The sequence below is a fragment of the Patiria miniata genome, unplaced genomic scaffold (genome assembly GCF_015706575.1).
Source record: "Patiria miniata isolate m_02_andy unplaced genomic scaffold, ASM1570657v1 HiC_scaffold_11, whole genome shotgun sequence".
NCBI lineage: Eukaryota > Metazoa > Echinodermata > Asteroidea > Valvatida > Asterinidae > Patiria > Patiria miniata.
In genome coordinates this window covers 5,713,865-5,741,218 of record NW_024037049.1, presented here as the reverse complement: position 1 = coordinate 5,741,218, position 27,354 = coordinate 5,713,865, and the positions used below count along the sequence as shown (strand labels likewise).

Sequence of the window (27,354 nt, the reverse complement as noted above, 5' to 3'; positions counted from 1 at the left end):
TTGATATTGGAATACTCGGTATATTTGGGACAGCCCCAACCAATTTAATGCACTGTCGTCAACTATTGTGCTCTTGTGAGATCTGCCAAATTTCATGATAGATCATATGTGTGTAACAATCAAGATGCTCAATTAAAAAGTTTGAAAAGTTTGGTAAAAATACACCTCCTCATGGAGGATTACTCTTTCCGTACTCACCGAAATCCTGTTTGCTTTTCAACAGATATCAGACATCCATATATCACGCTTCAGGGATCCTCAAAGAACAACTGATTTCAACAAATTCTGCATTGAAAATATAGATGTTGTGAAGCCAGAACTTGTTCTAGCTACAGGTGAGTGAGTTAAGGGATTATGTGCAGTCTTTTTAAAGGTAAGAAAATAGTTTGAGAATTCATGTTTAAGCCCATTATTAGCAGTGTGCTCCCCAAAGCTATAGAATGCTAAGCAGTTTCGGCCACAGGGAGTATAAGGCAGGGTGGTTTCAGGCAACACAGGGACGTATGTGTGTGTGCAATCTGATGGAAGAAAGGCACTCATGGCCTAGTGACATACACATCTCACAATCAATTCTATACATTGTATTTGGTTGACATGATTGATAGTTGCAGGTTAGTGCTATAAATGAATATTGATGAGGATTGCTAAGTCAAATGACTTTCAGAAGACCCCAGTGATAAAAACACCCACTTCCAAAATTCAGGAAAAATACTCGCAACTCTCCAAGGTGTGTGAGGCACACATCAAATTAAAGTTTATTTCATCATCTTTTTTTTTGGAGGTAATCAAATGACTTCTGGGAGTATTTTTTATCCAAAGATAATCTCCCCTAGAAGTAGTCCTGAAGCCCATCACCATTTTGAAAAATGATGCCTACGCTTCATTGCAAAATAGAGCAATTTTAGGGCCCAATTTCATCCAAATTTCACAGAAATACAAGTCCTGTTCACGGCTCCACCCTTATTTATTTATTTTTTTCACAAACCCTCAAGTTCATGGCCTCCGAAATGCTTTAATAGCAAAACATTTGGCCAGCGTAGGCAATTTTGGGCCTATTTACTGGCCTGCAACCTTTACTTTGACAAGAAAGGTTAATTGCTCATTGGCACTACACAGATACTCAGTACATCCATGAGTTTCTTACCATGAGCTAAGTCAGATGACTCACAATAGATGCAATGTTCTTTGACTGATTTGTTGTACTCTCATTTATATCTAAAAACTGTGACATTGATTTGTTGGGGCTATAATTCATGTACATTAATGTTAACATACATTTTCATGTGTGGTGATCTAGTTAATGACTGCAGATATTGAACATTTCTTTTAAACATGTTAAATTGCTGGAATTTTGTTTATTGCGACATCACAATTTGCAGTTATTTCCAAAGAGATGGTTTATTTATTTAATTTGTTTCAATTGAGACTACACAGATGTCAAAGACCACATTGAAACAATGCATTATACCTGTGAATGTGTACAATTTCCACACATTTTTTTGAAAAACAAACAAACAACCCTAACAATTAACCCAACAAACAAACAAAACCTTTAGTCAAGATTGTCAAAATATCTTGGGTACGGTAATCCAAAAAGAGGGGTGGTCAGAAATGAGCATAAAGTATTACAGAGCTAGATGCCCTTATTCACAAGCAATTGTTTTCCATCCCGTCAAGCCATTGTTCATGGTTTCGCAATACAATCTATGCAGCTAATCAGTGCTCAACACTGTTTCAGTTGTGTATCTACAATGCCATGTGCTTACCACTGATAGGCATAATTAGGTCATATATCACCATTGTATTCTGGAAGTCAACCTGATTCAGAAAAACATGTTTGACCTTTCATTCTCACTGCTTCTTTGACAATGCAGTGTTGACATTACATGTAGGTACATGTAGATATGTGTGGTTGGTGTAAGAGTTCCGTGAACCTGTGCAATCAACATGCATCATTATGCAATAAAATACTAGCAGCCTACATGTACATGTATTAATATGAAGAAAGTCACAAGGTCTGTACTGGCCTCTGCTGTGGTTGGATGATGCAATTTATTCAACTGTTGCTTGTGCATTGACTACAAATTGCATCATGTGAACATGAGCCTACAATGTACGTACATGTACCTCCATGATGTGAACAAGGATAGGGTCAAGTGAAAGTCTGCACGTACATCAATGAAATTTACTTACACGGTACTGTAGCTGTACGTATACATTATGTACTTGTAGAAGAACATGAGAACATTGTATAGAATAGAATAGACTAGAAACTTCATTATCCCAACAAAGGAGGAATTCTATTGGTCTTTTTACATGTACACATAAAAAATACTAACAAGAATTATACAGATAGACATTAGTTATTTTCTGTTCTTGTTTATGTTACTTACGAACCCCGAATTCAACATGCATAAAAAGTGATTTCCATGAAGTTTTTTGTATACATACACAATTTTATGGAAATCGTTTGCACATGACTGCAGACTGTACATGTACCGTACAGGTAGGTACAAGTACATGCACTCCAGGATTGTCCAACCAATGCATCTGTATGTGTTAATATACCTTCCCGCATTGTCTGTGCTAATTAAAGCAGATATGACTTCTTCAAATACACCACATGTGTATTACACATCAGTTTACTTTCACTTTATCTTTGTACATGTACATGTACATGTATTGTCATTTCAAGCATGTTCTCAAACTTTAAATATAGCTGCAAACTTCTTAGCAGGAACTGGATCGAGTGACCTAGTGTACAAGTATATACACGTAAATTGAAAAAAGTTAAAAGAGCTGAAAACTAACACAAAATATAGACAAAATCAAAGTTTACAATGTATTTCATGCTTCGACTTACTTGCATGTAATTGTGTACTTTTTATGGCAGAAGTGGAAGGTACCGGTAGTACATGTGAGGAAGAGAATACCATTTGAGATTACATGTACAATATTCAAGTATAAAATAGTCCAAACTGATAGTAAAACAATTTCCATTTTTGAGAGATTATTAATTTCATAGTAGTTGACAGAATGAATATAGCCTAAGTACATGTATGTTAGCAAATAAAATGCGTTAAACAAATATAACAATATGTCCCAAAATTATTTTGTTGTATCAGTTATGAACTGATTCACATGCATTTACTACAGTGTTAATGAGTGTGTCACTTCTCTTACAGGTGATCTTACTGATGCTAAAACACTAGATAACCTGGGTTCCAGACAATATGAAGTGGAGTGGCAAGCATACAAAAATGCCCTGGATCATGCCCATGTGACTGAGAAAACAATCTGGATAGATGTCAGAGGAAACCATGGTAACAAAGGAAATTCCTGATTTGTTTATTTGTATTAGAACAAGGAGGTTTACATACAAATAATATGCTCAACTATTCATATAAAACCAAACAATTTAACCCTTACTCTCTGAGGGTAGTTTACTGCATGTCAGTTGGTTATGCCAATGCCCTCCAGCTGCAGTTTATTGGAGGATACTTTGATGTAGCAGTGAAGGCTCCAATTGGCAGGAGTTGGAGGCCCTGGAGGGTACCTGATACTGACCAGCTGGGGGCACTCACTTTGTTATCAGAGGACTCTCATTGTTCTCTGTGGCATGTATTGGAGTGCCTGTCCAGTTACCCTTGAAATGACATGGCAGATATTGGAGGGCCATGCAAAAAACATAGGAGATTTTCTTGAGGCACATATTGGCATGCGTTGGAGGGTCTAGTAGGGTAAGGGTTAATGTGTACATGTGTGATGAAAGAGAACTGGGTGATTGAAATGAATTGCACTGATGAGTTCATTCAATCTCAAATCTTCAGTTTAATTTGATACGACTCGATTCAATTCATCAGTGCAATTCATTCCGTTCACCCAGTTGTCTTTGTCTCAGTTTGCTTTAACCAGTTTAGTTTATCAATGTATATTAAAATATTGTTGTGGAATAAATGGTCACGGTAAACACAGTCCTCAACCACAGAATTGTGTATCGACTTATCCACCTCAACACCCTTAACTTTTTTTTGCACTAGCCAGCTGGACTATTGAACCAGACTCTTAACTAGCCCGCGGGCCGTTTCACTAGTCCGCAATATAATTTTTTGTTTTTCTTTGCTTTTTTTGGTTTTTCTTTTCTATATTAATTTATATGCTAGCGAATTCAGTGCCATACTCGGCGGCGCAACAACATGAAAAAAGCCGAATGCCCGTCAATATCACATTATTAATTTTCTATGACTGACTTTTTAAAAAGTCTGCGAAAATCCGCAGCTATGCGGAAAAGCTTCATACCTTATCTCAATAATTTTGACTCGCCAGGCGGGCTACTAGAGAATTGCTTTGAAAAGCCCGCCATTTTGACTTGCATTTGGCTAGCGGGCTACCGCTAAGGTCCAACCCTGTTGTTGCCTGTCCTCATACCAGAGGTGTACTCTTACTCACCAGAATGCTAACAAAACTAGTTCAAATGTTAGAAAAGCTCTGCAAACATTCAAACCACAAGTAAAATGATACATTCATTGGAAAACTGGTGGTCAAAATGGTGGTGCCCACTGTTACAGGTGCCACTGTTTGGATAGAAGCTTTTACAAACCTCAAATACCCCTGTACTTACTGTGAGTGTGTGACTGGAAAGTGAAATTTTAAATTGATTTGGCCTGTGGTAAAAATAGAAGAAGATGTCTTTACGTGAGTTGGCCATTTGAGAAGACCGTACACTGCTGTTGCTAATGTGCACCAACATTGGTGACAAACAGTTTGTCCCATTTGCCTGAACTTGGCAAAAGTTGGCAGACATTAGCATTGTTTGTGTTTGTGGATGTGGTATTCACCCAAAGGCTCTTGTCTGTGCATGTATTGATACAAAATTGGGCTTTTGAAATATCTTTAATTGAATAAAACTGGTTTGATTGAGTTTCTTTTTACATAATTGTTTACGTCTTACACAGATGCCTTTGGTGTTCCAAGCGCAGATCACAAGTTAAATTATTACAGGTAATGTCAGTGTTTTCAAAGTTTAAAAAGTCTCTCTAGCACACTGTTTTGGAAAAACTAAAAGCATGGGAAATAAAGGTTTGGAGCAGTTTCTCAAACTGTACAAAATTGCAGAGACTTCATACGGAGGTCCTATAGCCTGTGACCTAACACCCCGCAGCCATTTTCTCCATAATTTAACATTTGTTCTCTCCGTAATCTTTAAAATATAACACAGTAAATTTATACGTAGGTCCCACGTCACCTATAATTCTTTCGCTCACTTGGATTCTTACCACATGTCCAAGAGTGCAGCATTAAATGGAATCTCTTTTCATTTGTATTATACAGGAAATATTCTGTATTGGGTGAGAGTGGTGACCATACATTCCGTTATCAACACAAGCTCCCCTTTGGCACCTACTCCTTTGTGTCAGTGTATGCTGTACTTAATCCAGGCCCCAGACGACCATTCAATTTCTTTGGAATACTCTATGAGGTAAGAACAAAATTACACACGTGATAAAAACTTAGATTTCATGGCTATTAAAGAAATTAGTCGCCCAGTTTGCCAATAAAATCCAATTTGGTTTGTAAATTGTAGTGGAAACGTGTGCATGTATTTAACACTTATTTAATCTCCTATCTAGTAAGGCTAAGGCACGAAGGTTTCCTTTTTAAATAATGCAGGCAGGTGTATAAAATGTGAAAACATCAGCCCTACATGTTTTTGATACAAGTACATTATTCTAGTTATGAAAACAAAAAATTCAAATAAAACAAAACAAACGTGACTATAAATGCAACAGGGTTTGGCACATTGATATGAGTTCATTGTTACTTAGGAATGAGACAGTGTTAAGCAAAGCTTTTTCCAAAGCTGCTCAGAATGTTAGATATATTCCATAGTGAAGCAGGCAACTTTAAACTACCATTCCCATTTCGAGATATTAGCAGTGGTTAATGAAACAGTGATCTGTACACAATTTTGCTTTTTTTCCTTTTATAGTCAGAGTTGCAGAAACTCGAGGAATTCAGCAAGGAGACAAGACACAGCAACCACACAGTGTTCTTTGGACACTATCCCACATCTACCATCATAGCACCTCATACCAGGCTCTCTAATGCTCTCAAGTAAGCAGTCCAATTACAAACCATTGGAATAATTGAAATATTTCAGCCACCCTAAAAACAAACAAATTCCATCAAGCTCTTCCCCTAATTTCATATTAAAATTCTTTCAAGAGTTTCTGTCATTTTAAGGAACTACATCAAACTTGCTAGGAAACTGTTTAAAAAAGTATCTTGAAAATCACTTCTTAAATATCTGACATTTTGTGTGACAAGTAAAAAGAACAATACTAGTAACTCTTTTCTGCTAACTGTTAAGCAATGCAATGAAATTGGGACAAGGTTGTAAACAGTGCTGATAACTTCATTGCAGGAAGATTTCATGAAGAGTTATTCAGAATCCTGCAACTATAATCTGATAGAATAGGCCTATTACAGATAAACATGTCCACAACTTGTCCCTGATATTAAATGACATGTGACTCTTAAGCTATGTCGTTTCAATTTTAGTTTTCAATTTCAGTTTCAATGGAATTTCAATTTCATAATCTAAGACAGTGATCTTCTTTGAAATACAGGAATGGCATATCATATCTGTGTGGTCACCTGCACAGTTTTGGGGGTTTGGTTCCCAACATGAATGCTGTGCACAAAAACGGTCTACTGGAGTTAGAACTTGAAGATTGGAAGCAAAACCGAATGTAAGTATCATGTATCAAAATGAGATTCATCAATTATACATCTTGTTTTTGAAAAATTGAAACAATCCACTTTGTTTATTTATTTGAGCACAATGAGCCATAAGTAATGAGAAATAACAATCTTATGATTTTGTCCCAAGGTATCGTGTCATGGCATTTGACCATGACCTGCTGTCATTTGTTGATGTCAAGTTTGGAACATGGCCAGTCATTCTGATCACTAATCCCAAACGGGCCAGATTCATGTCACCAAGCCATGAACCGCTGCAGAAAATGCGACACTCAACACATATAAGGTATGTCAGTTTGGCTTTGATGGCTGAAGCAAATACGTCTACAACATTATTAATTATCCCAAGAGCACGAATGGAACACAGAACAATGTAGTGCGTCTGTGTCCCATATGCCACAAGGCTGAAGGCATCATGGCATATGGAACACAGAAGCACTACATTTTCCACATCGTTTCGGTTTGCGGTAACACCATGTGGTAATAACTGCTGTCGCTCAGTAGATATTTAGTTCTGATCAGAACTTGTCCTGCTTATTATCAACTTTGGCTAAGTAGTTTTTGTTCTGATAAGAACAGTCCTGCTTAGTTGGTCTCAAAATTTTGACTAGCCTGCTCTAGTCATCATCAGGAGACTGAACTAAAAACTACTTACCGAAAGTTGATAATAAGCAGGACAATTTCTTATCAGAACTAAATATCTACTGAGGGACAGTAGTTATTACCACATGGTGTTACCGCAAACTGAAACGATACCAGTACTCAACCATGCAAAGCCTAAAATCTTATACATTTTCCATGTTGTACATGTGCAAGTGGGATTAAGAATTCGTCTTCAAGCAAACTTGTCATATATTAAAGACAGAATGTACACGCTGTGGACACTTTTCAGTAGTTATCCTATTCCATGTACATGTGGCAGGAATAGTGCACACATCTTAGAATTTAGCACGATACGTGGAGTGCAATATGGACCGTGGGATAATATCAAACTGTTCTTGCCATGGATTGACCAATCAGGATAGAGGATTCATGTTTCCTTGAAGATAGATCGCATTACTACATCAGCTACTTGCATTTGATTAAACAACACCTTTCTCTGAACTGATTGGGGAACGTGGCTTAGTGGTTGGGTTTGTGACTTACTTTCAATTTACTATTACTCAGAACTTGTAAATAACAATGGCATTCATATGTTTCAATCTGGTTGTTGAATTATGTGCAGAGTGTGGTATTCCATCTGAATATAATATTCTTATGAACCAAGAGAAACATGCTATGTCAGAAGAATATCCCCCAAATTAAGATCTTCAAAAACACAAATATTTCCTTTGTTTTGGTTGATATCTTAAACTGAACAAGCTTTGTTGTTTCATATGTGACAGGTTTTTAGTGTATTCTCCCAGTGCCATCTTGTCAGCCACTGTTGAGGTGGATGGTAAACCCTTGGGATCTGCCAAGCATGTGAAGGGACCGCTGTATGTCATCCCGTGGGATCCCTCCAAGTATAGCAGTGGATTGCATGTCATTGAAGTCACTGCAAAAGTAAGGCCATTACATCAAGTGAACCATACATTTAAACTTACAAATAAAAATTAAAATGACCTATTCCAGGCACCTTTGATAAACTAAGTAGAATGTTCCTATTGTGGTCTCAAGATGGATCAAGGAGAGAGTGTATTGCAGTTCAATTTCTATTTGTTTCATGAACCTTTTGACTTATTCTGAGCTTTTGCCTTTGAGAAAGGCCCTATTAGGATCCAACTGTCAGGCCCTTCATAGATCTCTGGTCAATCTATTCTATTCAGTAAGCAGTTTGTAGAAGCTTCATTAAGTAAACATTCTGAGCTTGTGTAATCAGTATAAGTATTTAATTAGCATTTCAACAAGTCAGTTGATACTCCTTGCTGCCACAAAAAGACATAAGGAGTTGCTGCTTGAGGAAGCTATCCCTTACTCTCTATCACCATGCAAAGCCATCCAAGTGAGTTGTTTGCTGTTGGAATTAAATTGGGATGATTGAAAAGAAATTAGACTTTGAATTTGAATTGGGTAGGTCATTGATTCCAAATGGTTGCCCATTGTGCATGGTAGGATGCTGCAGGGCACACTCACATGGAGGGGTACCGCTTCTCTCTGGATGGCAGTCGGCCAGCACAGTGGTTGATGTCGGCTATGTTTCTCATGACTGATATACCATTTGTTGTAAGTAATGAGTCTGTTAGCTTTTGCAAGAATTTGTTTCATTTATTAAAGGCAGAATTGACCAAATGTGGCCAAGTCAAGAAACACAACATATGGAATCAAAATGTTAACCATTGTGCTTTATGCATGTTATTCTACTGCATTGTATGATTGTTGGCATGCAGTTACTGAACGGGTAGTAGAGTTTACTACTTTAGTGAGCCTCAGTTTTTTTAATATTTTAATAATGATAAACTTTAAACTCACTTTAATCTTGTGCTTAAATTAATTTGTGAGATTTTAAAATCTTTTTCATGTAGAAAATTTCTGAAACTGAACAGAATTTGCTTTGGTTTCTGTCATAAAACATAAATTTTAGGAGCCACTTTCCTTAACAAGTGATGAAGATGGTGACTTTATTTTCTCTTGAGACAGTTCTGGGTGATAACAGTAGGTTCAGTGTCAGTGTTTGTTCTAGCACTGCTCTCATTGCGATGGATTGCAAAGAAAAACAACGGTGAGTTGACTGGCAAACTAAAGAATAGATAGTTGTGAGTTTCATTTGATGGGTGTGTTTTTAAATTAAATGAAAGGTTTGAGTTCAACAACTTGATGTTCTAAAGATGTTCTAAAGACTGCATGCTCAAGGATTCCCTTGTGGGAAAACCATTACCAGAAGATCTAGTTGGGCTTTAACCCATAATTTTCACTAATTTTGTATTCCTTTGCTATTTTCATGATTACTGCTATCAATTGTTTATAATTGATAACACATTATTTAAAACATGTAGAGTTTCTGTCCTGTAACTCCTAAAACTGTCATATTGAAAAGGCAAATTAAAACAATTGATGCAAATATTGATATTCTTAACTTAAGCCCAAAACATGGATCTTTGTTAAGAGATTCGTTTGATTGTTTTAATCAAGAAGATTTGAACACTCTTGTGTTTTACATTGAAAAGTAACTCTGTTATTATGCATGTTTAGATTTGAGGTGTTTTCATGATGACATGATGAAATGTGTGATCACTGTTTAAGTAACACATTTACATTCCATCAATTGTTTAGTAAACCAAAACCAAAGCCTTATGTAATCAGACTTACTGAATGTGAATCTGGCAACGGAATTGAGCCTTTATGTGTTTACCGTTTCTGCAGTGCGTTATCGGACCAGCATCATTCGTAGTCTGTGTGGTCTTGTATGCAGTGAGACCTATTTCTACTGGCTTCTTATAATAGGTGTTTATCCTTTGGTCGGTAAGTACATTGCTGCTATCCGGCTTTGTAAAGTAATCATATTGTATTCAAGATGTGTGGTATATACAGAATAAGAACTAAGCAGGACTGTTCTTATCAGAACTAAAAACTACTTAGCCAAAACACTGCCGCTGGAACAAACTTTTGCCAGGGGGTGCTGGAATTTCTTTAGGACGGACAAAATTAATGTGAAAGGAGAGCACAAAGCCCTTACGTCGTGGCTTAATTTGGAATATATGGATGCTCTATGGTGCAATCTGAGGCGATTCCTGGCCACTTTCATTTGACTTTTTAAGCAAAAGTTTTTTGAGATTATAAAGACAATTTATTTCATTATTTTGTTTAGAATATACTGTTGCTCTTATAACGTTTAACTGTACTGAAAAGTGGAAAACCCTGTATTTTTATCTCCATATTTGGTTTCATTTAATTCTGGAAAAAGACTTGTATCATTATGCGTGACATCGCATGTAAATATTATTGTTGCACGGCTGCTTTCTTACATTTAGTAAAGTTCTTCGAGTATGTTTTGTTTTATTTTCCGAGCCCTTACGGCGTGGGGCAACAGGGCCAGGGGCCGCTTTAAGGCCCTGGAAAATGTTGGATGCACTGTGATGAAAATATACTGAAGTATACTGAAACTTATAAAACCCGAAAGGATGTTTTTTGGTTCAAGTTAAAACAGATGGTTCCACTGGAAGCGGATGAATTTCTGTTCATAAAAATATTCACATAGTTCTAACTCACTAAACGATGTAGCTCTCTATATATTTGCAGTGTTATCTGTTTGTTACAGGGAATGGCAAATATAAAAGACTAGAAGACCAAATGCATCTTTATGTTTATGATCGGTAGATGGCAAGTTTGGGGCTAGGCAAGGATTTATCAGTCTACTGAGATTTTATGAGGAAAAACTTGCCGAGGGTAAAACATGAATAGCTTTTTTTATTAAAACGAAACTACACTGGAATTGGCGTAATGCATGACTAGTTTCAATGAAAAGCCCGTCCCACTCCTATTAGGTTGGGGATGTGTGTAAACCTTGCTATTTGTTAATGTTGACTGGTACAGAATGCTAGCAACGTCAATGAAACTTTTAAATGAAAAGATAAACCTTCAGGGGAATGGTGTGAACATTTACCCCTATTGAAAGATCGAATGAAAAAATCCTGGCAAGCATAATCAACTTTGCCACCATTGTCATGGCCGAGGTTATCGCTTTCGGGTCAAAGCTTCCATCATGGCAGAAATATCATAGACATGTCATGATTTTAGATACCTTGAGAGAAATATCGATTCTGCACTGCCTGAAGATTTAGAAAATACCTCCTCTTGATATTTTACAGTGTTTGTGCTAGACTTTTGAAGCGCCGCGCTTAACCGTGGCAAAACTAGAAACGAACAAAACGAAGGAGATATTTGTAGAGCAAGCATAATGCATAGTGTAGCGTCGCAATTTCATCGTCGTAGAACACTGCTGGCTGGAACACATTTTTGCCCGGGAGAAAGGGTGTTGAAGCATATTCCAGCACCCCAATCCAAAAAGTTGGGGGTGCTGCAGCACCCACAGCACCCCCCATTCCCGCAGGCTTAAGCCAAAGTTGATAGTAAGCAGGACAAGTTCTTATCAGAACTAAATATCTACTGAGCGACAGTAGTTATTACCACATGGTGTTACGGCAAACCGAAACAATACCAGTACTCCACCATGCAAAGTCTAACATCTTATATACAAAATAGTTTTAGCAGTACAGCATTTGACATTTGTCCCCAGGTTACAGGGTGTCACATGGGTGCTTTCATTGCTCAAAAGTATGGGGAATGCCAATTGTGGGGCTTCCATGGTCATCTGCTTCCTAGTGAAATAAAAGCCGAGTGTTTAGGTTCATGTATTGTCTTTTACACTATGTCTTGCAGGTCCTTGGTTTGTATGCATGGTAACATGTGAGCATTTTGGCATGTACACGCTGTATGGATTTATGCTGCGAGGAGAAATCATTGGAGAGACATTCTCCTATGTTATCTGTGCCCTGAATGTAAGTATGATCATGCAATGTTTGTGAACGACACATTACAGGACTCTGGCAATAGGTCATCTTACTGCCTTGGATGACTAGAAGATCAAGGTTGCCAGTGAGATAGGTAACCACATAGTTTGCTGGTCCGTGACAGGGCCAGACTATTGTCCTCTTTGTACCGCGTAGTCTCGATGTCACTTGTGATCCCTGGCAGTTCTATCGTATAGGATTACCCCGTAATGCCAATGAATGGCCTAAATCTGGCCCATTGTGAAAGGACTTCAAGTAAAAAGCCATTCTAAATCACTTTTATGGACTCTGGGACCGGCTTCACTAAGCTTGCCTTGTCTTGTTTCTGCAACGCCCACACATTTTTCATCACACATTTGTTGTTTGTGAAAACGTCCAGCATAATGAGGGTTGAAGAAAGAGATTGTGGTTTTTCACTGCAGCCACCGTGGCCTCTACTTCAAAACTTCTTTCCTTACATGCCATTTTTATTTCCACACCCAAGTATTGATGTGTTTCTTTTCCACCAGATGGCGTTGTTCCAGGGCCCTATCACATTGTATTTTGCACTGCAGTTGGACCGCATTCAGCAGCACTTACCCCATCAGAGCAGTAGTGTCTACTCTAAGTCTGCCAATGGCAAGAGTAAAGCAAAGAATGGCAATGCATCCAAACCACTACAGCACCATATACAACCTCTTGGGTTTGTGTGGTCACTGATAGCCTATCCCTGCCTGCTGTCTGCCATGCTATGGATGATCTGGGAATGCATCAATCTATATTACTGTTACGGTGCTGTGGCACTTCTATTTAGCCCCAAGTCAGCCTGGACTTTAGCAGTTGTCATATGGCTGCTGTACAGACTGCACTGGATTGAGCTTCGCCAGGCTAGCAAAGCAAATGGGTATAAGAGTTGATTAGGTCTGCAGGAATCCTGGAACCCTTGCAGCTTGAGACACTGTTTGCAGCTTTATTGATATGCTTGTTGAGCAAGTTTTTAAAAATGGATGATTTTGATAATGCTTTAGATAGTTTGCAATAAGCAAGCAGCATTACTGGGAGAGAACCTTTAATTTTGCTCTAGTTTTTCCATGTGATGGATATGTCAATTCTTCACATTTTTTTCACAAGATTGTGCTACATTCTACACGTCCAATTCTTTGTGAAAACAGTAATGAATTACAATGACAATCTCATCACAAGTTAGACATCAAAAGAGAATGGTTTTAGTTTGTACTTGTGCTATTTTTGTTTTTTTTTATATATGTACAAGGTAATGCATTATCAGTCTTTTTTATTTTAACATGGTCCAAGTTTTTCGAAACAAAACAAATTCATTGCGACTAAAGTCCCAGTTAAATGTGCCAATGACAGATTTGTAAAAGCAAGTTCTTTCTTCATTCATTGTAATTGAATGTGGGATCGGTTTTGAAAGTTCTGCTTACTAGTTAATCTTTTTACTGGAAAAATATATATTGCATGTTTACACGAATGCTATTTTACCTTTTTACAATATTTATAACAAAAGATGTTATTTTAATGGTCTGGATCCGAAGTGAAGGAAGATTTGTAGTTTTGGACTGGCATGTACAATGTATGTGACCATCTTGAACATGGTATCAAGCTATTACTGTTCTTTTCTGTCACTTGGAACTGGAGTAAGACAAAAGTCGGGTACTTCATCTGAGGAGCTTTTATCAAAATCAGGTTATTCAATGTTTAAGGTCAAAGTTGGTGTGATATTCTTGAGTGAAATTTACCAACTCAACATGAACCAGAACCAGAAATCTCATGTATTTTGGCATCGTCTGTGCTGTCAGAAGGTGATGAGGCCCAAGACAATAGTGTACTGCAATATAAGGGTGCCTAGTCAATGTAGCTCCTGGAGGTACATGTATTGTTCCAGGGGCAAAACCGAAGGAACTCATTTATCAACTTTGAATATTGAGGGAGCAAAAAGTTGCATAATAAATCAATCCAGTAGGCCACACCCACTGCGCATGTGGGCAACAAATGTGCGCCTCTCAATGCCACACTGCATGCATGTTCCAGGCACGCACATCATATGCAAAGTTTTGTGCACACATATCGGACTGTAATCATGGCTGGGATTGGTCGAAACACAATGGACAGAACTTGATAGATTGGTCTATTGTTTGGTAATTATGACTGCTGGTCCAAGATATTGTTCACTGCAAACGACTAGCACACGTGATGTACAATACTCGACTCATTTGTGCATTCATTTTGTACCTCGTGTGTGACATCTCAATGTACGTGCTGGTACATAGCAAAAATATTGATTAGCACATGATGATGAAGTGAATAGATAGAATTAGGCTCCTGCTAAAACATTTATGAGGCATAGTAAATGATATTGAAGAACATTGGCACTGAATAACAATCCAGGTAGGTAGAGTGGTGTTGGCAAGAGCCAGGAAGTTGGAAAAAACCTGCTGAACCACATACATGTATATAGAAAATGACTAAATTGATGTCTGAACATAGTGGAGTTGTCACATCTCTTATATGTGGCTGTGAAGATAAGTACATAAAGTCTTTCAACGGCAACCACAATTAGAAGCCATTGAGGTTGCACAAAGCTCACATTTACATCAATTGCATGCACTTTGCTGCTCTGTTGATCCAAAGTGCGATTACCGCTAGTTAAAATGCAAGCACACCTAATCTTGTTCCTTGAATTCGGTATTTCAACTGCGCTTTTGCACAATGATATGGGTCATAGGTCATTCATAATAAAATGTTTCGAAGGTGCATGAACGCCAGCGCATGACGCTTGCATGTAAATTACCAGCAGAATGGGTGTGCACGTTAACATCGCGTAATCCCAAATGACCCTATAACTCGGTCCTAATTTGCCTAACAAAAAAAATCCCATCTTAAGAATAAGAAACTTCCCCATAATGCGGTGCCGGCTGCCCACCCACTGCAGAAAGTGCAACTTATGTGTGAAAGTGGTACCGTCTCCTGGTTGTCAGTACCAACTGAATGTGTCTATGGCTGGCGGCAGTGATTTCTTGTATAATTTTTAGAATAATTTATATACATGTAGTCGGGAATAAAGGGAGGGGCTTTGACCTCAGTCATATAAAAAGAAATAAAGCTGTTTAGATGACTGACACAAGGTAGCAGATTTGTGGACTGTTTGGAAGTAAACATGACATCCATATATATTTTAACTGACAAAAAAGTAAGGAAGAAAACATTTTTTACAACACAAACTTGCATTAGGTTTGTGTTGTCAAGAAAAATGCATTACACATACGCATGTAATGGACCAATCAGGGATTAGGGGCAACTGCTGGCTGGCCATCTGTTTGATTTATGGGAATTACTTGCTAGTCATAGTTTGTATTAGTTTTGTTTGAACGATTGCCATGATTGTTTGACACGTCACTGTTGGTTTTGTCACAAGTGTAACGGTCAAAGTACTTGTGGTTTGAAAGAAATATAACGTTCTTTCTGCCTTGAATGGTGCTGATAGTTTTAGCAACCTTTATTGTCATTGTTAGGGACTTCAATATGAACAGCACTATGAATGTTTTATTTTTATTCCAATTAAAAAAATGGTTTTAAATAGCATACTGAAGTACTAATAACAACCTTATAGAGAGCTATTTAAGCTTTTTAAGTAATGCTATATTACTTGCATCAATATATACCTTCCAGGGTCAAGATTAGTGGAAAACAAAAAATTACACAAGATATTAAAAGCAGAGGGTCTATGGTATATGTTTGTATTTGCCTAAAGGCACCCTTAAACTACCCACTTCTTTTATTCAAGATAAACTTTTTATGGAAACCTCTGCAAATCCAGATTTCAAAAAGGATTCTTTAAAAAGTCTCAAATTGGAGAAAAATCCTGACAAAAATTCCTGAACCTGGAAAACTCCTGACAAATCTCACCCCTGACCTTCATGTGATTCAGAACAGTAGGTTATCACAGATTGAATCATTTGTTTCGTGAGGAACTTGATATTAGATTACAGATCATGTATTCTTTCAGTACAGGCTTTGATGTGTATACATGGACACTATCACAGCGAATCTTGCTAGCTTTGCTTAATTATCAAAGGGAGGTTGTAACAAAAAGAAAATATAAAAACGGAAACAAACCATAACAAAATTCATCTTTATAAAATAGCTTTCTGTGTAACTGTGTGATACAGTGTGAGTCCGAGTTTTAAGTGAATGAGTTTTAATAAAATAACATAGGAATAAAGTACATGTTATTGACTAATGACTCTGAAAATGTCACGTAGTTTGCGTCGTCCTGACGACAGGCAGAGTATACTGCCCGTAACGTTGAGTTTACCCTAGTTTTTTTCAGAACCTCACAAATGAGATTTGTTACATGGTGCGACTGTAAACTTTATCTTATTGTAATAAAACAGCCAAGGGTTTTATGAGTTTACTGCTTTACACTAAGTTTTAGTTAACGTTTGCATTAAAATGTTACCAGCAAGCATTAAAAAAATATGTTTGAAGTATTTACATTGCCGTTAACCAAAGCACAATATTGTGGAGAATAGAAACTACTTCTTAATCTTAGTGAATGGCAAATGACTAGTTAAATTTTTCAAACATTCAAGTTTAACTGCTGAACACTGACTGTTCTGTGATTGTAAACTCCCAATGACTCTACAATTGTTTGAAGGTGTGGATGTGATCACTAAAGGTGACTGTATAAATGGATTTCTGCTGGTTTGTGGTGTGGACGAGTGGATAGTGTCATATGCAAGAGCAATGCAAATGAGATTTATGTTTTATTTATGTGCATGTGTCAAATTGTATGAAGAATGACTAAATTTATTATTCTGCACTTGATTGTATCTATTACATTAATTATCTTCCAAATGCAATTAAAAGTTGTGTCTGTGACAAATTTCATTTGATTGACGTGGGCTTGTTCTTTAACCCCAACCCCCTAGAATGTGTGAAAAATCTTATTAACATTGGAGGATATAGGATTGCAACAGTTATAATAAAAAATAAAGTATGCGCGGGCTTCTAAAGATCAAATATTTGAGTAACCAATGAATCTTGTTCGAAATAAAAGTGGGGGCAGTGGGATATTGCAGCTATCCCACACCAGACTCCCAAACAAACTGACAGAAGAATGCATCAAACACAATCTTTGCATAACACTTCTGTATTGTCTAAAGATATATTATATCAAAGAATGACTTTCATGTATAATTTAACAGTTTGGAAGTTTAATAGTCTACATGGTCTCATGAGCAAATAAAAACATTCACAAATATTTGGGTCAGCTCTTTCATACTTATGTTGCATCCGATCAGATAGCACAATTGCACAGTGGATGGGATGTCCATGGCACCAAGGCACCAGACTATTAATCCAGAGGTTGCAGTTATGTACATGGAACTGTGGCTATGATATCGCCAAAGCAATGGTGCAAATATACCGATATTAAAATGGATCACGCATGAGGTATGCAGTAGACCACTGCTTGGACAAAAACTACAATACAAACTATGACTATAACAAATACATACCCTTTGGCTCCCAATAAGACTGATCCATTAAGGCCCGCCCCCATGATTCATTGACCAATCAATCACAGGCTTGGAACACCAAATGTCTGACAAATGATTGTGTTTGATTTAACATACCACTTGATTCATTTGCATCCCATGATGTTTGCTGTACTGTACTTCAGATGTAGTTTATTGCTTATAGAATAGATTGTGCTTTATTCGGTAAACCTACACTCCCTTCCCCCCCCCCCCAAAAAAAAAAACACCCCACAGACATTATCTTATGGTACATAAACAGCGGATGGCCTGAGCCACTCCTTGTGTGGTACACATGGTGTGCAACCTATAGCACATATGTCAGCAGCATGCTTTGCTTGCGTGATGAGTCACCAACTCTGTTTATCACTGTTGTAGAAGTACTTGTGCATGGAGTCTACATGTGTCACTGCCCTCATTTATAGTCAACCTTCTGTCGGGAAGAGCATCTACCTCTTTGGAGACGAAAGTGGAAATTATGAAGTTCAACGACAGAGAATTAACTGATCATGAAAAAAGATGCATGTCTTATTAGGTAATGAAAACCCTGTTTTCTTTGCCGGAGTTTTTCTTCCTCTTTTCAGATGCCTCATCTCCATATTACATCCTCGTTTCCTGACCCTCTATCAGCTATCAGCTCAGCTATCTGCACCAGTGACAAGCAAGTGGACATCCTTGTCTGAGGACAGCATGTGTCCGCAGCGATTGGACCCAACGACTGCAGCAAGTTTCTGCGCATCGTAGCGTGTATACAGGATGCTGCAGTTGTCCTCTGTGGTGCCATGCTGCGCTTGCAGTATGTTGCACAGCTCACTGTAGAACTGGGGATGGCTGGGAAGTTGATAGAAGATGAGATTGTGGATACCTTTGATCTTGTACCTGTAAAGACCAAAAAGAAGAAAACAATAGATTATTGCTTTTTGAAACAATTTGAAACTGCATCAGTGTTTAAGTGCTGGATTTACTGACGTCACCAAAACACAATGGTGTTACAAGAATACTACAGGGTTGGTTTTGCAACTAATGTTCTCATATCTCAGAGAATACATTTATTTGAAATTGATGAGTGACACACAGTGCAGCTACCCAAGTTATATCATGCATAAACTAAATGGGGAGATTACTACCTTCCATTTTTTAAAATTATAATTTGTTTTTGGTTGATGTACCCTCTGTAACAGGGCCTTAAAATCATGTTCATGATAATGCCATTTTGGTAAGCAATACCTTCTGAAGTAATGGAAGCGCTCTGTGTACAGCAAGATATTCCTGGATTGGTTGGCAATGTAGAGTCTGGCTCTGGAAATATTGGGCTGACTGGTGTACCTACACACAAAACAAATAAGTCAACAATATTCAACGATAAGATAAAACATATCAAAGGAAAATCTAGACAAAGCAACCAAGTAACTTAGTATATGGATTTATACAACACCTGAATAAATCCCCGTCATCTGATTGGTGAATTGTAGATCACGTGACATATTATTATTCGGTATAATGCACGGTGCGACCATGCGTTATACCCATGCGTTATACCGTTTCACTTTGTGCTTGTTCCATGACGCGGTATTTGCGTGCAAAATGCATGCTGGTGTGCGCGTTCAGCGTAGCGCGTATTGTTCCAAAGAGTCAGCGCTACAGCGTTGGGTTCAAACATTTTCGTGAAGGGGTAGTTCAACATCTTTAAAATCAAAATAAATTGTAGTTTACAATTTACCAATCAAATGACGAGAATTTATTCAGGTGTTGTATAAAACAAATAACGAATGTTTTACGTTCGTGCGATGGAAAGAATAATTTCATTCGGTGACAGATTGAATGTTCTATTCCACTCGGCTTCGCCTCGTGGAATAGAACGTTCAATCTGTCACCTCATGAAATTATTCTTACCATCGCACTCACAAACATTTTTATTTGTATAATAATAAATGGTCACTTTTCACCAAAGATCGTATAGCGCCGCTATGGGGAAATAGAAAGAAATTGTGAAATCGCCATGGACGCCATTCGAGCAAGCAAACCATCGTGCAAACCACTGTTTGCACGATGGTTTGCTTGCTCAAATGGCGTCCATGGCGATTTCACAATTTCTATGGAGTTCCCCATCTTGCACCTTCAGCACTATAAGATCTTTGCTTTTTACTAAACTCAAGTAAAAAAAAGTAGAAAATGCATTGCACTTTTCTCTTTTTAAGGGGGGAGGGGATTTCCACTCTTCACATTCTGTGAGAAGAATCAGCATCTTCACAACCGCTTTGCTACTTTGATCACAACCAATTAATAAAAATAAATCAGATCTTACTAATAATAAGGGGCATCTATTAAATCCCAATTTATCACTGGTGTTCATGATAACTGCTCATTAAAATGTAGATGGTGATTTTCACTTACTCGCAAATCTGTGCAAATTGAAGCTCCTGCTTGCGAAAGTAGTTACGAAGCCGGACAAAGTCAAAGTAGTTGGGGACAAAGATCATTGTGCCCACCATCATAGGGTCCCTGTACTGAGGAAGTACCTACATGAAGATATACGTCCAAAGACAGATCAGAATTCATTCTCTAATTCAACAGCTGCAAATCTGTAGTTTATGTAAATAGGTTTTACTACCAAAATTTGTTTTAACTTTTCGTTGGTGTGAAAACTTAAATATGCATTACACACTCGTACTTATACATTCAAATTACACAGCAGCTGTCCCACAAGAATAGGATATCACTTCACCACACAGAAACACTGCTGATACACTAGATCTAGTTTGATGTTGCGCAGAAAATGTAGCTTACAGGCAGAGATAGTATGCCGTGTATAGAGGGATAAAAAACGTAGGAATTCTGGGCAAAGTGTCACTGCTCAACCCTCCTACTGTTTGAACAGTCACAGACAGTCAAAAATGACATCCACTTCCCCTGCCATGCCTTTTACCCAGGCTAGTCACCAGTCAGATCATATTTCAAGCAAGCACTCTGACTAGTCACATTCAGTCAACAGGCAAAAGCAGACAACTGGTTAGCACAGCTGTCTTATCAATCACCTACAGTCAAAGCATAGCTGTTACATAAACTGTCACAGCCAGTCAATCCTGCTTTATGTAGGCTGGGAATTCCTAACTGTTGAAAACAGTCACTTGATTAATTTTGACTGAAAGAACAACTTGGCACAGAATGTATGTTTGCATAGGAGGGTTAATACCTCTATTAATATTACATGTTCTAGAGAACCAAATTAATCTCAAACATTTCCGTTCACCTTTGACAAGAAGAAGTCAAATCTCTTGTCCGACTCCTCCAAAAAACTTTGGCATTCTATCCGATGGAATACCTGCGAAACAATCAAATATCCCTTCATTATTCAGTAAAAACAAAATGCTGTATTAAAAATACTATGACACTTGACACCAGTTGGTCGCTCCCGCAAACACGTGTGCAGGGTAGCTACTTTTAATTCCCAGATGCGCTGGAACATCAACCAATGAATGAATCCTGTTGGCTCATAAATATGTACGAGGTGTAATAATGCATAAATTACACGTAGCAAGGGTTGTATGTCACTCAAAATGTAACTTCATGAAGTTCCATGCATATGAGCAGGCCTGAATTACACTATGTGTGCACATTAAAGGGGTAATATAATTCTGAAATGACCAACCTGAGGAAGCTGGGTGACTACCTGACATATGGAGCCTGTTACTGGAGGGTTATACACCATAGCCCTGCCAGCCAAATCTGGTCACAAATACTAAGGAAACTATTTGTCATCAAAAAATGAACTTATCTAATCTTGTTGAAATTGTTAATATTGCTATATTCCATTCAAAAGAAGCAGAAATTGTTTTGAGTTGGAAGCACTGCAAACATGAAAGAATAAAAACAAGAGTGATGACCCAATACCATTTGCTCAAACACACGAGCAATGGGAAGGTTCAAGAAAAGAAATTACTGTGTCCCACATTCCATGTCCAAAGGTTGATTTGTCCAGTTGCATTGCACATCATCTGTATACTCAGTTCCCGAGTCGCAAGATATGAGAATTGGAGGTTGATCAAGGTTTTGTCGTGCAAAGGACAGATTTGCAAGGCACAAAGCAAGTCAAATGAAAGGATACTAGCACACTGCTTGTTGAATAGCGAGTTGATCTCTGGAGAGACTATACTACTGAAGATCAATGTCTGCCGATAGTGCTTACTCCTGCAAAAGAACAAATAACAATTCCTGAGCTAGGAAATACAAAGGAGTCTTTTGAGTGACAATTAAACCATTCTAGAAAAAAAAAGGAATTGCTTTCTTTACTTTTGTATCTAGTAGTTAGTTCAACAGAAGAAACTATTCACTATTCATTGACAATTAACAGTCTGAAACTCTGGAGAAGTTACAGACTTCCAATCTGATTCTGGCTACACAAACTCCACTGACTTCTCAATCTCCATTGAATGTCAAATCTCAAAACCTCCCCCTGAGCACTGACTCTTCACAAGGGCAAATCTTGGGGCCAATGGGGCCATGGCCCTCCCCCCCCCAAAAAAAAAGTGTATTTAAAAAAAAAATCTTTAAGCAATTAAACCAGAAGAGGAGTGAAGACTGTTTTTAGATCAATGCTACTCATCCCCTTTCCTTCTAAGGATTTGTAAATTAATGCAAAGAAAGATAAGAAAAAGGGGGAAGAGTTCCCCCAGCATCAAGTGAGGTCCAGCGCCTCCCTCCCCCCCCCAAAAAAAATGGCTCTCGATCTACCCTTGACTACTTTACATCAACTAACCACTCACCATCCATTGAGTGTCCACTCTCTGAGTCTTGAAAAGTCCACACCATGTGAGTCTCTAGGCTGTAGATGCATGTAGTCCATCAGATGCTGCAATGGTAGTCCATAACACAATTCAGATTAATCAAGCTGGTCTACATTTCAATAAGTTTTCATTTGTAAGAATGCACTGTTTGGAGGGAGTTTGTGAAAGTAAGACGAGGTTCAATACAACCCAAAATTACAGAAACATCCTGTGTTTTTGCTTGTTGACCACTGGGATGAATTCTTGCACTTTTTTAAAAGAGAATTTCTCATCAACAACTGAAGAGAAGACCAAGAAATGTCTTATCTCATCTTACAATAGCAAGCATACCGTGATATGTTCCCAGTTCTGCATGAGAAAGACGTCAGCCTGGTCCATGACTAGCAGTTCAATGGAAGACAGGAAGTCATAGTCTTGATGCTTCTCCCTGCCAATTATTAAGAATATAAGACATAAGGATGGACTACATGCTGCAGATAAACCAAATGCACAATGAAAAATGGGTAAAACTGTCTTACATATTTATGAATATACAGTCAGTTACCAGTCAGTTAGCTTATTTGACATTTTTCAATAATTGAATGGTTGTAGTGTTCTCCCTTGTCTATGGAATAGACAAACGTCTATGATACGCAGGCAAAACAACACTACATCTTGACTATTCAGCGGGCGCCTGGCTATCGTGTCTTCGGTAACCGGATGTTGTTTGACAAAAACATGGCAGCTATTGACCAATCAAGAGCTTTGGCAAAATTTCTACTCTAAATGACATTACAACTTCTAAAGGCGGCTCCTATTGGCTGGTGTGTGGGGTTGCATAATATTGACATGCATGGACATATCAGGCATTCGTAATGTGGCTCTACACATGTGGACGTCTGATCCTCAGGCTATAGAATAGAAAATACTGACATTCCTTAGGGACCGTGACCATTCAGCCCTGGTATGAAAAGGGCCCCCCGGTACCTCGTCTGGTCCAGAGCCAGTCCGGTCTTCAGCCCAGTCTCGTCCGGTACATGGTCCTGTCTGACCAGAAGTTTTGAAGTCAGTCAAGCGCATCAATTTATTGCCCTTCAGAGAACGTCCAGAGCAGAACAATAGCAGATTTACCGGATTAAAGATAAAATCCTTCCAAACGCCTTTTTAATTTACGGTCCCATTGTGCGCGAAACCGCATGGCAGGGGTTTTGATCTGTGCCGACGAAAGTGTTCTATTGTTTCGCGCTGAGAGATGAAAACCACAAGCAGGTTTCTTCTGGGATATACATGTGTCAATACTTGCAAACAATAGACCCCAGGATAGAGGAGTTCCTGATTAGCAACCGGACCAGCTCCTGGGCCGGTAGCTGGGATGGTACGAGAGGACTTCTTGGAAGGGGACGAGCTTACCGGGGGGCCCTTTTCATACCGGGGCTGAATGGTCACGGTCCCTTATTTTGGTACGTCAAGTTTAAAACCTTTTTTGAGGAAAGTGTATTTAAATAGTTGACTAACTTATAAAAACAGTAAATCAGCATAGGAAAGTAGAAATGTGTTGAGTTTTGTAACATCTTAAAGCTGATGATTTAATCCTTTATTCATAAATACCTCAGACAGTTTGCCTATTCCCATTGGTCGAGAGACCGTCACATGGCCGGTCTTAAACGGATGATAAAGACATGGCTGGCTGGTCTTAAACACTTTTCCAGTGTCACATGAAATTTGGACTCCTATGAAATCCAGTGCATTTTAACGTTTTATTGGTTGAACGTTCACAATCCTCACAAAGGCATGCGCAATACTACCAGTGAGTCAGTGTTTCATAGTCCTAAATTCACAACGCACCGCCACAGCTGCGTTCTGTGTAACATTGTGCAGTACGCCCGACGCACGCCCAATCTCCATAAAAGGAGTTGTATACTCGCGAGCTGGACACTCCATTATATAGCTAGAAGGGTGTTTCGAAAAACATGAAGTGAAATTGTTGAACAAAATCGTTTGAAATGTACAATTTTTTACTTGTTTTGACTTTTGGACCGAAAAGGTTTGATTTTTGGACCGAAAAGGTATGAATGGGAATAAATATGTGCTTGGTCGATATTACACGCTATGTTTATTAAAGGCGTTGGAGTCTGGATGCTGATAATTACCCTCGCCGAAATATCAGTATCCAGACTCCAACTGGTCTTAAACAGAGTGTTTAAAACCTCCTAAGCACACATTTATTCCCTGGAAAAAGAACTTTTCAAGCGTACAGCCAGTTGGTGATGGTCATATATTGTAAACAATCCAAAGCTTACCCCTTGGTTCCAATGAGTGTTCTCAGGCCTAGCGGGGATGCAATGATGATGTCTGACATGTAGAAGTCAGTGTATAGCTGCAGTCTCTTACGTGTGATCGCTAGCCCTATCCTAAAGTGATCATCAATGTTGCCGGCAAAGGTGGATTCCCAGTCCTCTGTGCATTGGTAATGGACAAATATTCATGGACGTAGTTGAGAAAATTCTGATGAAACTACACATTTGAGGTTTGCTCAGAATTAACAAGTCAACCACAGTTTCATACTTGTTTCAATAATAGTTTCACTTACATGAAAACAATTGCTTCAAATTGTAACTTTACATTTCTACAGTTGTTTTTGTTTCAATAATAATATTCAATATTTGTGAAGATTCCATCAAGTTTACTTGGTTAATCCTTCTTTGATTCTTGTAAGCAGGCCACACAGTACCGTTTATAGATCTTACACAGGTCCCCACTAATGATGCATCAGTGCAACAGATCCTAAGGCATGCAAGTAAAGATGTGGACTTTTCAAAATATTGAAATATTCAACCTTGCAGACTTTTCAGTATTGTATTTTCTCCATTTCCCCAATACAGTCTTTTGTTCTGCCTAACGTTTTTTTTTCTGGCCTAGTAATGAAAGCACTGTTCAATAAATGGGAGGTTTGCGGTAACACCATGTGAATGATATCTCTTAGAAAGTTGTGTGGTTCTGAGAAGAACCAATTTCTTTAACGCGACATTTCGAACAGTATGCTCTGCTCGTCGTCAGGAGACTGCCGGACTCTTGTTGGTGTAGTGGTTTAAGTAGCATGCTAAATTCAGTGGACCGTTAAGGCGGGCAATTCTGGTACAGGACACCAAGATGCTGGGTAGGATGCTGAAGCACTGTTCTTTGGATATCACCTTCTACCACTGACATTTAATATATCATCAAGGATTTCCAGGAAGAAACATGTTTAGTGTGAGGGATAGGAAATTTGTGTCTTTGTGATTACTATTGCCATATGGAAGATAGAATGCTACTAAGTACCTGGCATTGGGTGTTTGCTGGGTGGGTGTGGCTCTACTGCTCCATACTCATCATTGAAACGTTTCCTCCGACCGACATTCTGACTGTCAGCTGCCAGTAACAGCTTGATGAATGTATTGATGATACGTAGAGCCCCATCACGGAATGGAACAACAATTAGAATACGTGGTCGTGTAAGGCCTTGATCTCTCATAGTCCTTACAAAAAAAGAGAGAGAATATTAAACAATACTCATAAACACCTGGGTCAGTTTACCTATTTGTATTGGCCGAGAGCTTGTTACGTGGGTGGTTTTTTAAACCGCTGTTTAAACACCACTCTTTGTTTCAACAGAAAAGCTGTCGTGAGACCCTGCACTCTGAGACACATGCGATATGACCCCCAAGATGTTGAGCACAACGAGCGTGCCACGTGGAGTAAACTGGTAGCACAACCCCTAACCCTGATCAGAGTCTGTGGCCACCAACTGCAGCAGGATACAACTGTGGCAGAGGACAGTTTGGCCTTGAGATTTTTGACCTGATGGATCTTGCTACACTGGGAAAGCTTGTCATTTTGTCAAGTGTTGCATGTTGCTGCATTCAGCAGGGTTTGTAGCCAAAATACCCTAGGGGTTAGGGCTAATTAGTTAGTCAACTGTTCAAGTTTTCATAGTTTTTAACTGAACAGGTAAATATGAATAGGGATAACAGTATGATGAGGCAAACATGATACTGAAATCTGGTTAGGGGCCTGGTCTCTGATAACTCTGCTGGATCATTATCGGTAACCAGGCCCCTTGGCAGTTTTAAATCATACGTTCATAAACTGTTCCATCGCACTATTATCCCCTTAATTTATTGCATAAGGATCCTTAGTCAAATTGGATCCACTATCCAGCTTAGGCCAAAAAAAAGAATAGTTCTGCTTCCGGTTACCCGACCGACCCTATTTTGAGGCTGTGACCCTAAAAAATTTATCGGCAATTAAAAAAAAAAAAAAAAAAAAAAATTGAATAAATAATTATAAAATTTTGTTGTCTTTTCTGTCTTCACAAAATACCTCTCAACAACCCTTTTGCATAAAAAAAATGCTTGTATTTATTTGTTTTCTTACTTACATTCGCTTTTTTTCAAAAGAAACCTCCGTTATTTTTACAAATTCGCTTCGCGATATAGCTACTTCGCAATGCGATGTCACGGCGACTATAATCACGTGGCGACGACTGGTTCCCGCCTCGCCGCGCAGGGGCCAATTTCGAAGACATGATGAAAATGCGGTATTCAGTCCATAGCTATGCGACCGATAGCACGCTAGCAGTGCAGGCCACTGTCAACTGGTCGGATTTGACATCGTAAAAATGCCAAGAAAACACCGATGGAGAAAGAACATTTTTGCAAGTTAATTTACAGAATTGATCTAGCTTGTCTGTGTATGTATTTTCTGTGTTCAAGAGTTCATTTTGAGATCGCACTACTCGTATTTGGAGTGATACACGCCGCGTGT

At 38.5% G+C, this 27,354-nt stretch overlaps 2 protein-coding genes across 3 annotated transcripts in view; one reads left to right on the top strand and one right to left on the bottom strand.

Annotated features, from left to right (window-relative positions):
• Window positions 1–17,139, top strand: part of LOC119743021 (transmembrane protein 62-like) — a 30,081-nt gene extending 12,942 nt beyond the window's left edge. For both annotated transcript variants that reach the window (XM_038219342.1, XM_038219334.1), the window contains exons 3-15: window positions 224–335; window positions 3,186–3,323; window positions 4,956–5,001; window positions 5,332–5,479; window positions 5,990–6,114; window positions 6,630–6,752; window positions 6,893–7,048; window positions 8,148–8,307; window positions 8,857–8,967; window positions 9,382–9,463; window positions 10,105–10,203; window positions 12,121–12,239; window positions 12,761–17,139. In XM_038219342.1, the coding sequence (XP_038075270.1) occupies window positions 224–335; window positions 3,186–3,323; window positions 4,956–5,001; window positions 5,332–5,479; window positions 5,990–6,114; window positions 6,630–6,752; window positions 6,893–7,048; window positions 8,148–8,307; window positions 8,857–8,967; window positions 9,382–9,463; window positions 10,105–10,203; window positions 12,121–12,239; window positions 12,761–13,147 (1,806 nt within the window). In that variant the 3' untranslated portion in view covers window positions 13,148–17,139. The remainder of the gene's footprint in view (window positions 1–223; window positions 336–3,185; window positions 3,324–4,955; window positions 5,002–5,331; window positions 5,480–5,989; window positions 6,115–6,629; window positions 6,753–6,892; window positions 7,049–8,147; window positions 8,308–8,856; window positions 8,968–9,381; window positions 9,464–10,104; window positions 10,204–12,120; window positions 12,240–12,760) is intronic.
• Window positions 16,159–27,354, bottom strand: part of LOC119743011 (digestive organ expansion factor homolog) — a 29,697-nt gene continuing 18,501 nt past the window's right edge. The window contains exons 11-20 of the mRNA XM_038219322.1: window positions 25,870–26,066; window positions 24,852–25,008; window positions 22,903–22,999; window positions 22,552–22,637; window positions 21,894–21,976; window positions 21,438–21,514; window positions 21,039–21,110; window positions 20,183–20,307; window positions 19,016–19,114; window positions 16,159–18,667 (exon numbers count right to left, since the gene is read on the bottom strand). Coding sequence (XP_038075250.1) covers window positions 18,427–18,667; window positions 19,016–19,114; window positions 20,183–20,307; window positions 21,039–21,110; window positions 21,438–21,514; window positions 21,894–21,976; window positions 22,552–22,637; window positions 22,903–22,999; window positions 24,852–25,008; window positions 25,870–26,066 — 1,234 coding nt within the window. The 3' untranslated portion in view covers window positions 16,159–18,426. The remainder of the gene's footprint in view (window positions 18,668–19,015; window positions 19,115–20,182; window positions 20,308–21,038; window positions 21,111–21,437; window positions 21,515–21,893; window positions 21,977–22,551; window positions 22,638–22,902; window positions 23,000–24,851; window positions 25,009–25,869; window positions 26,067–27,354) is intronic.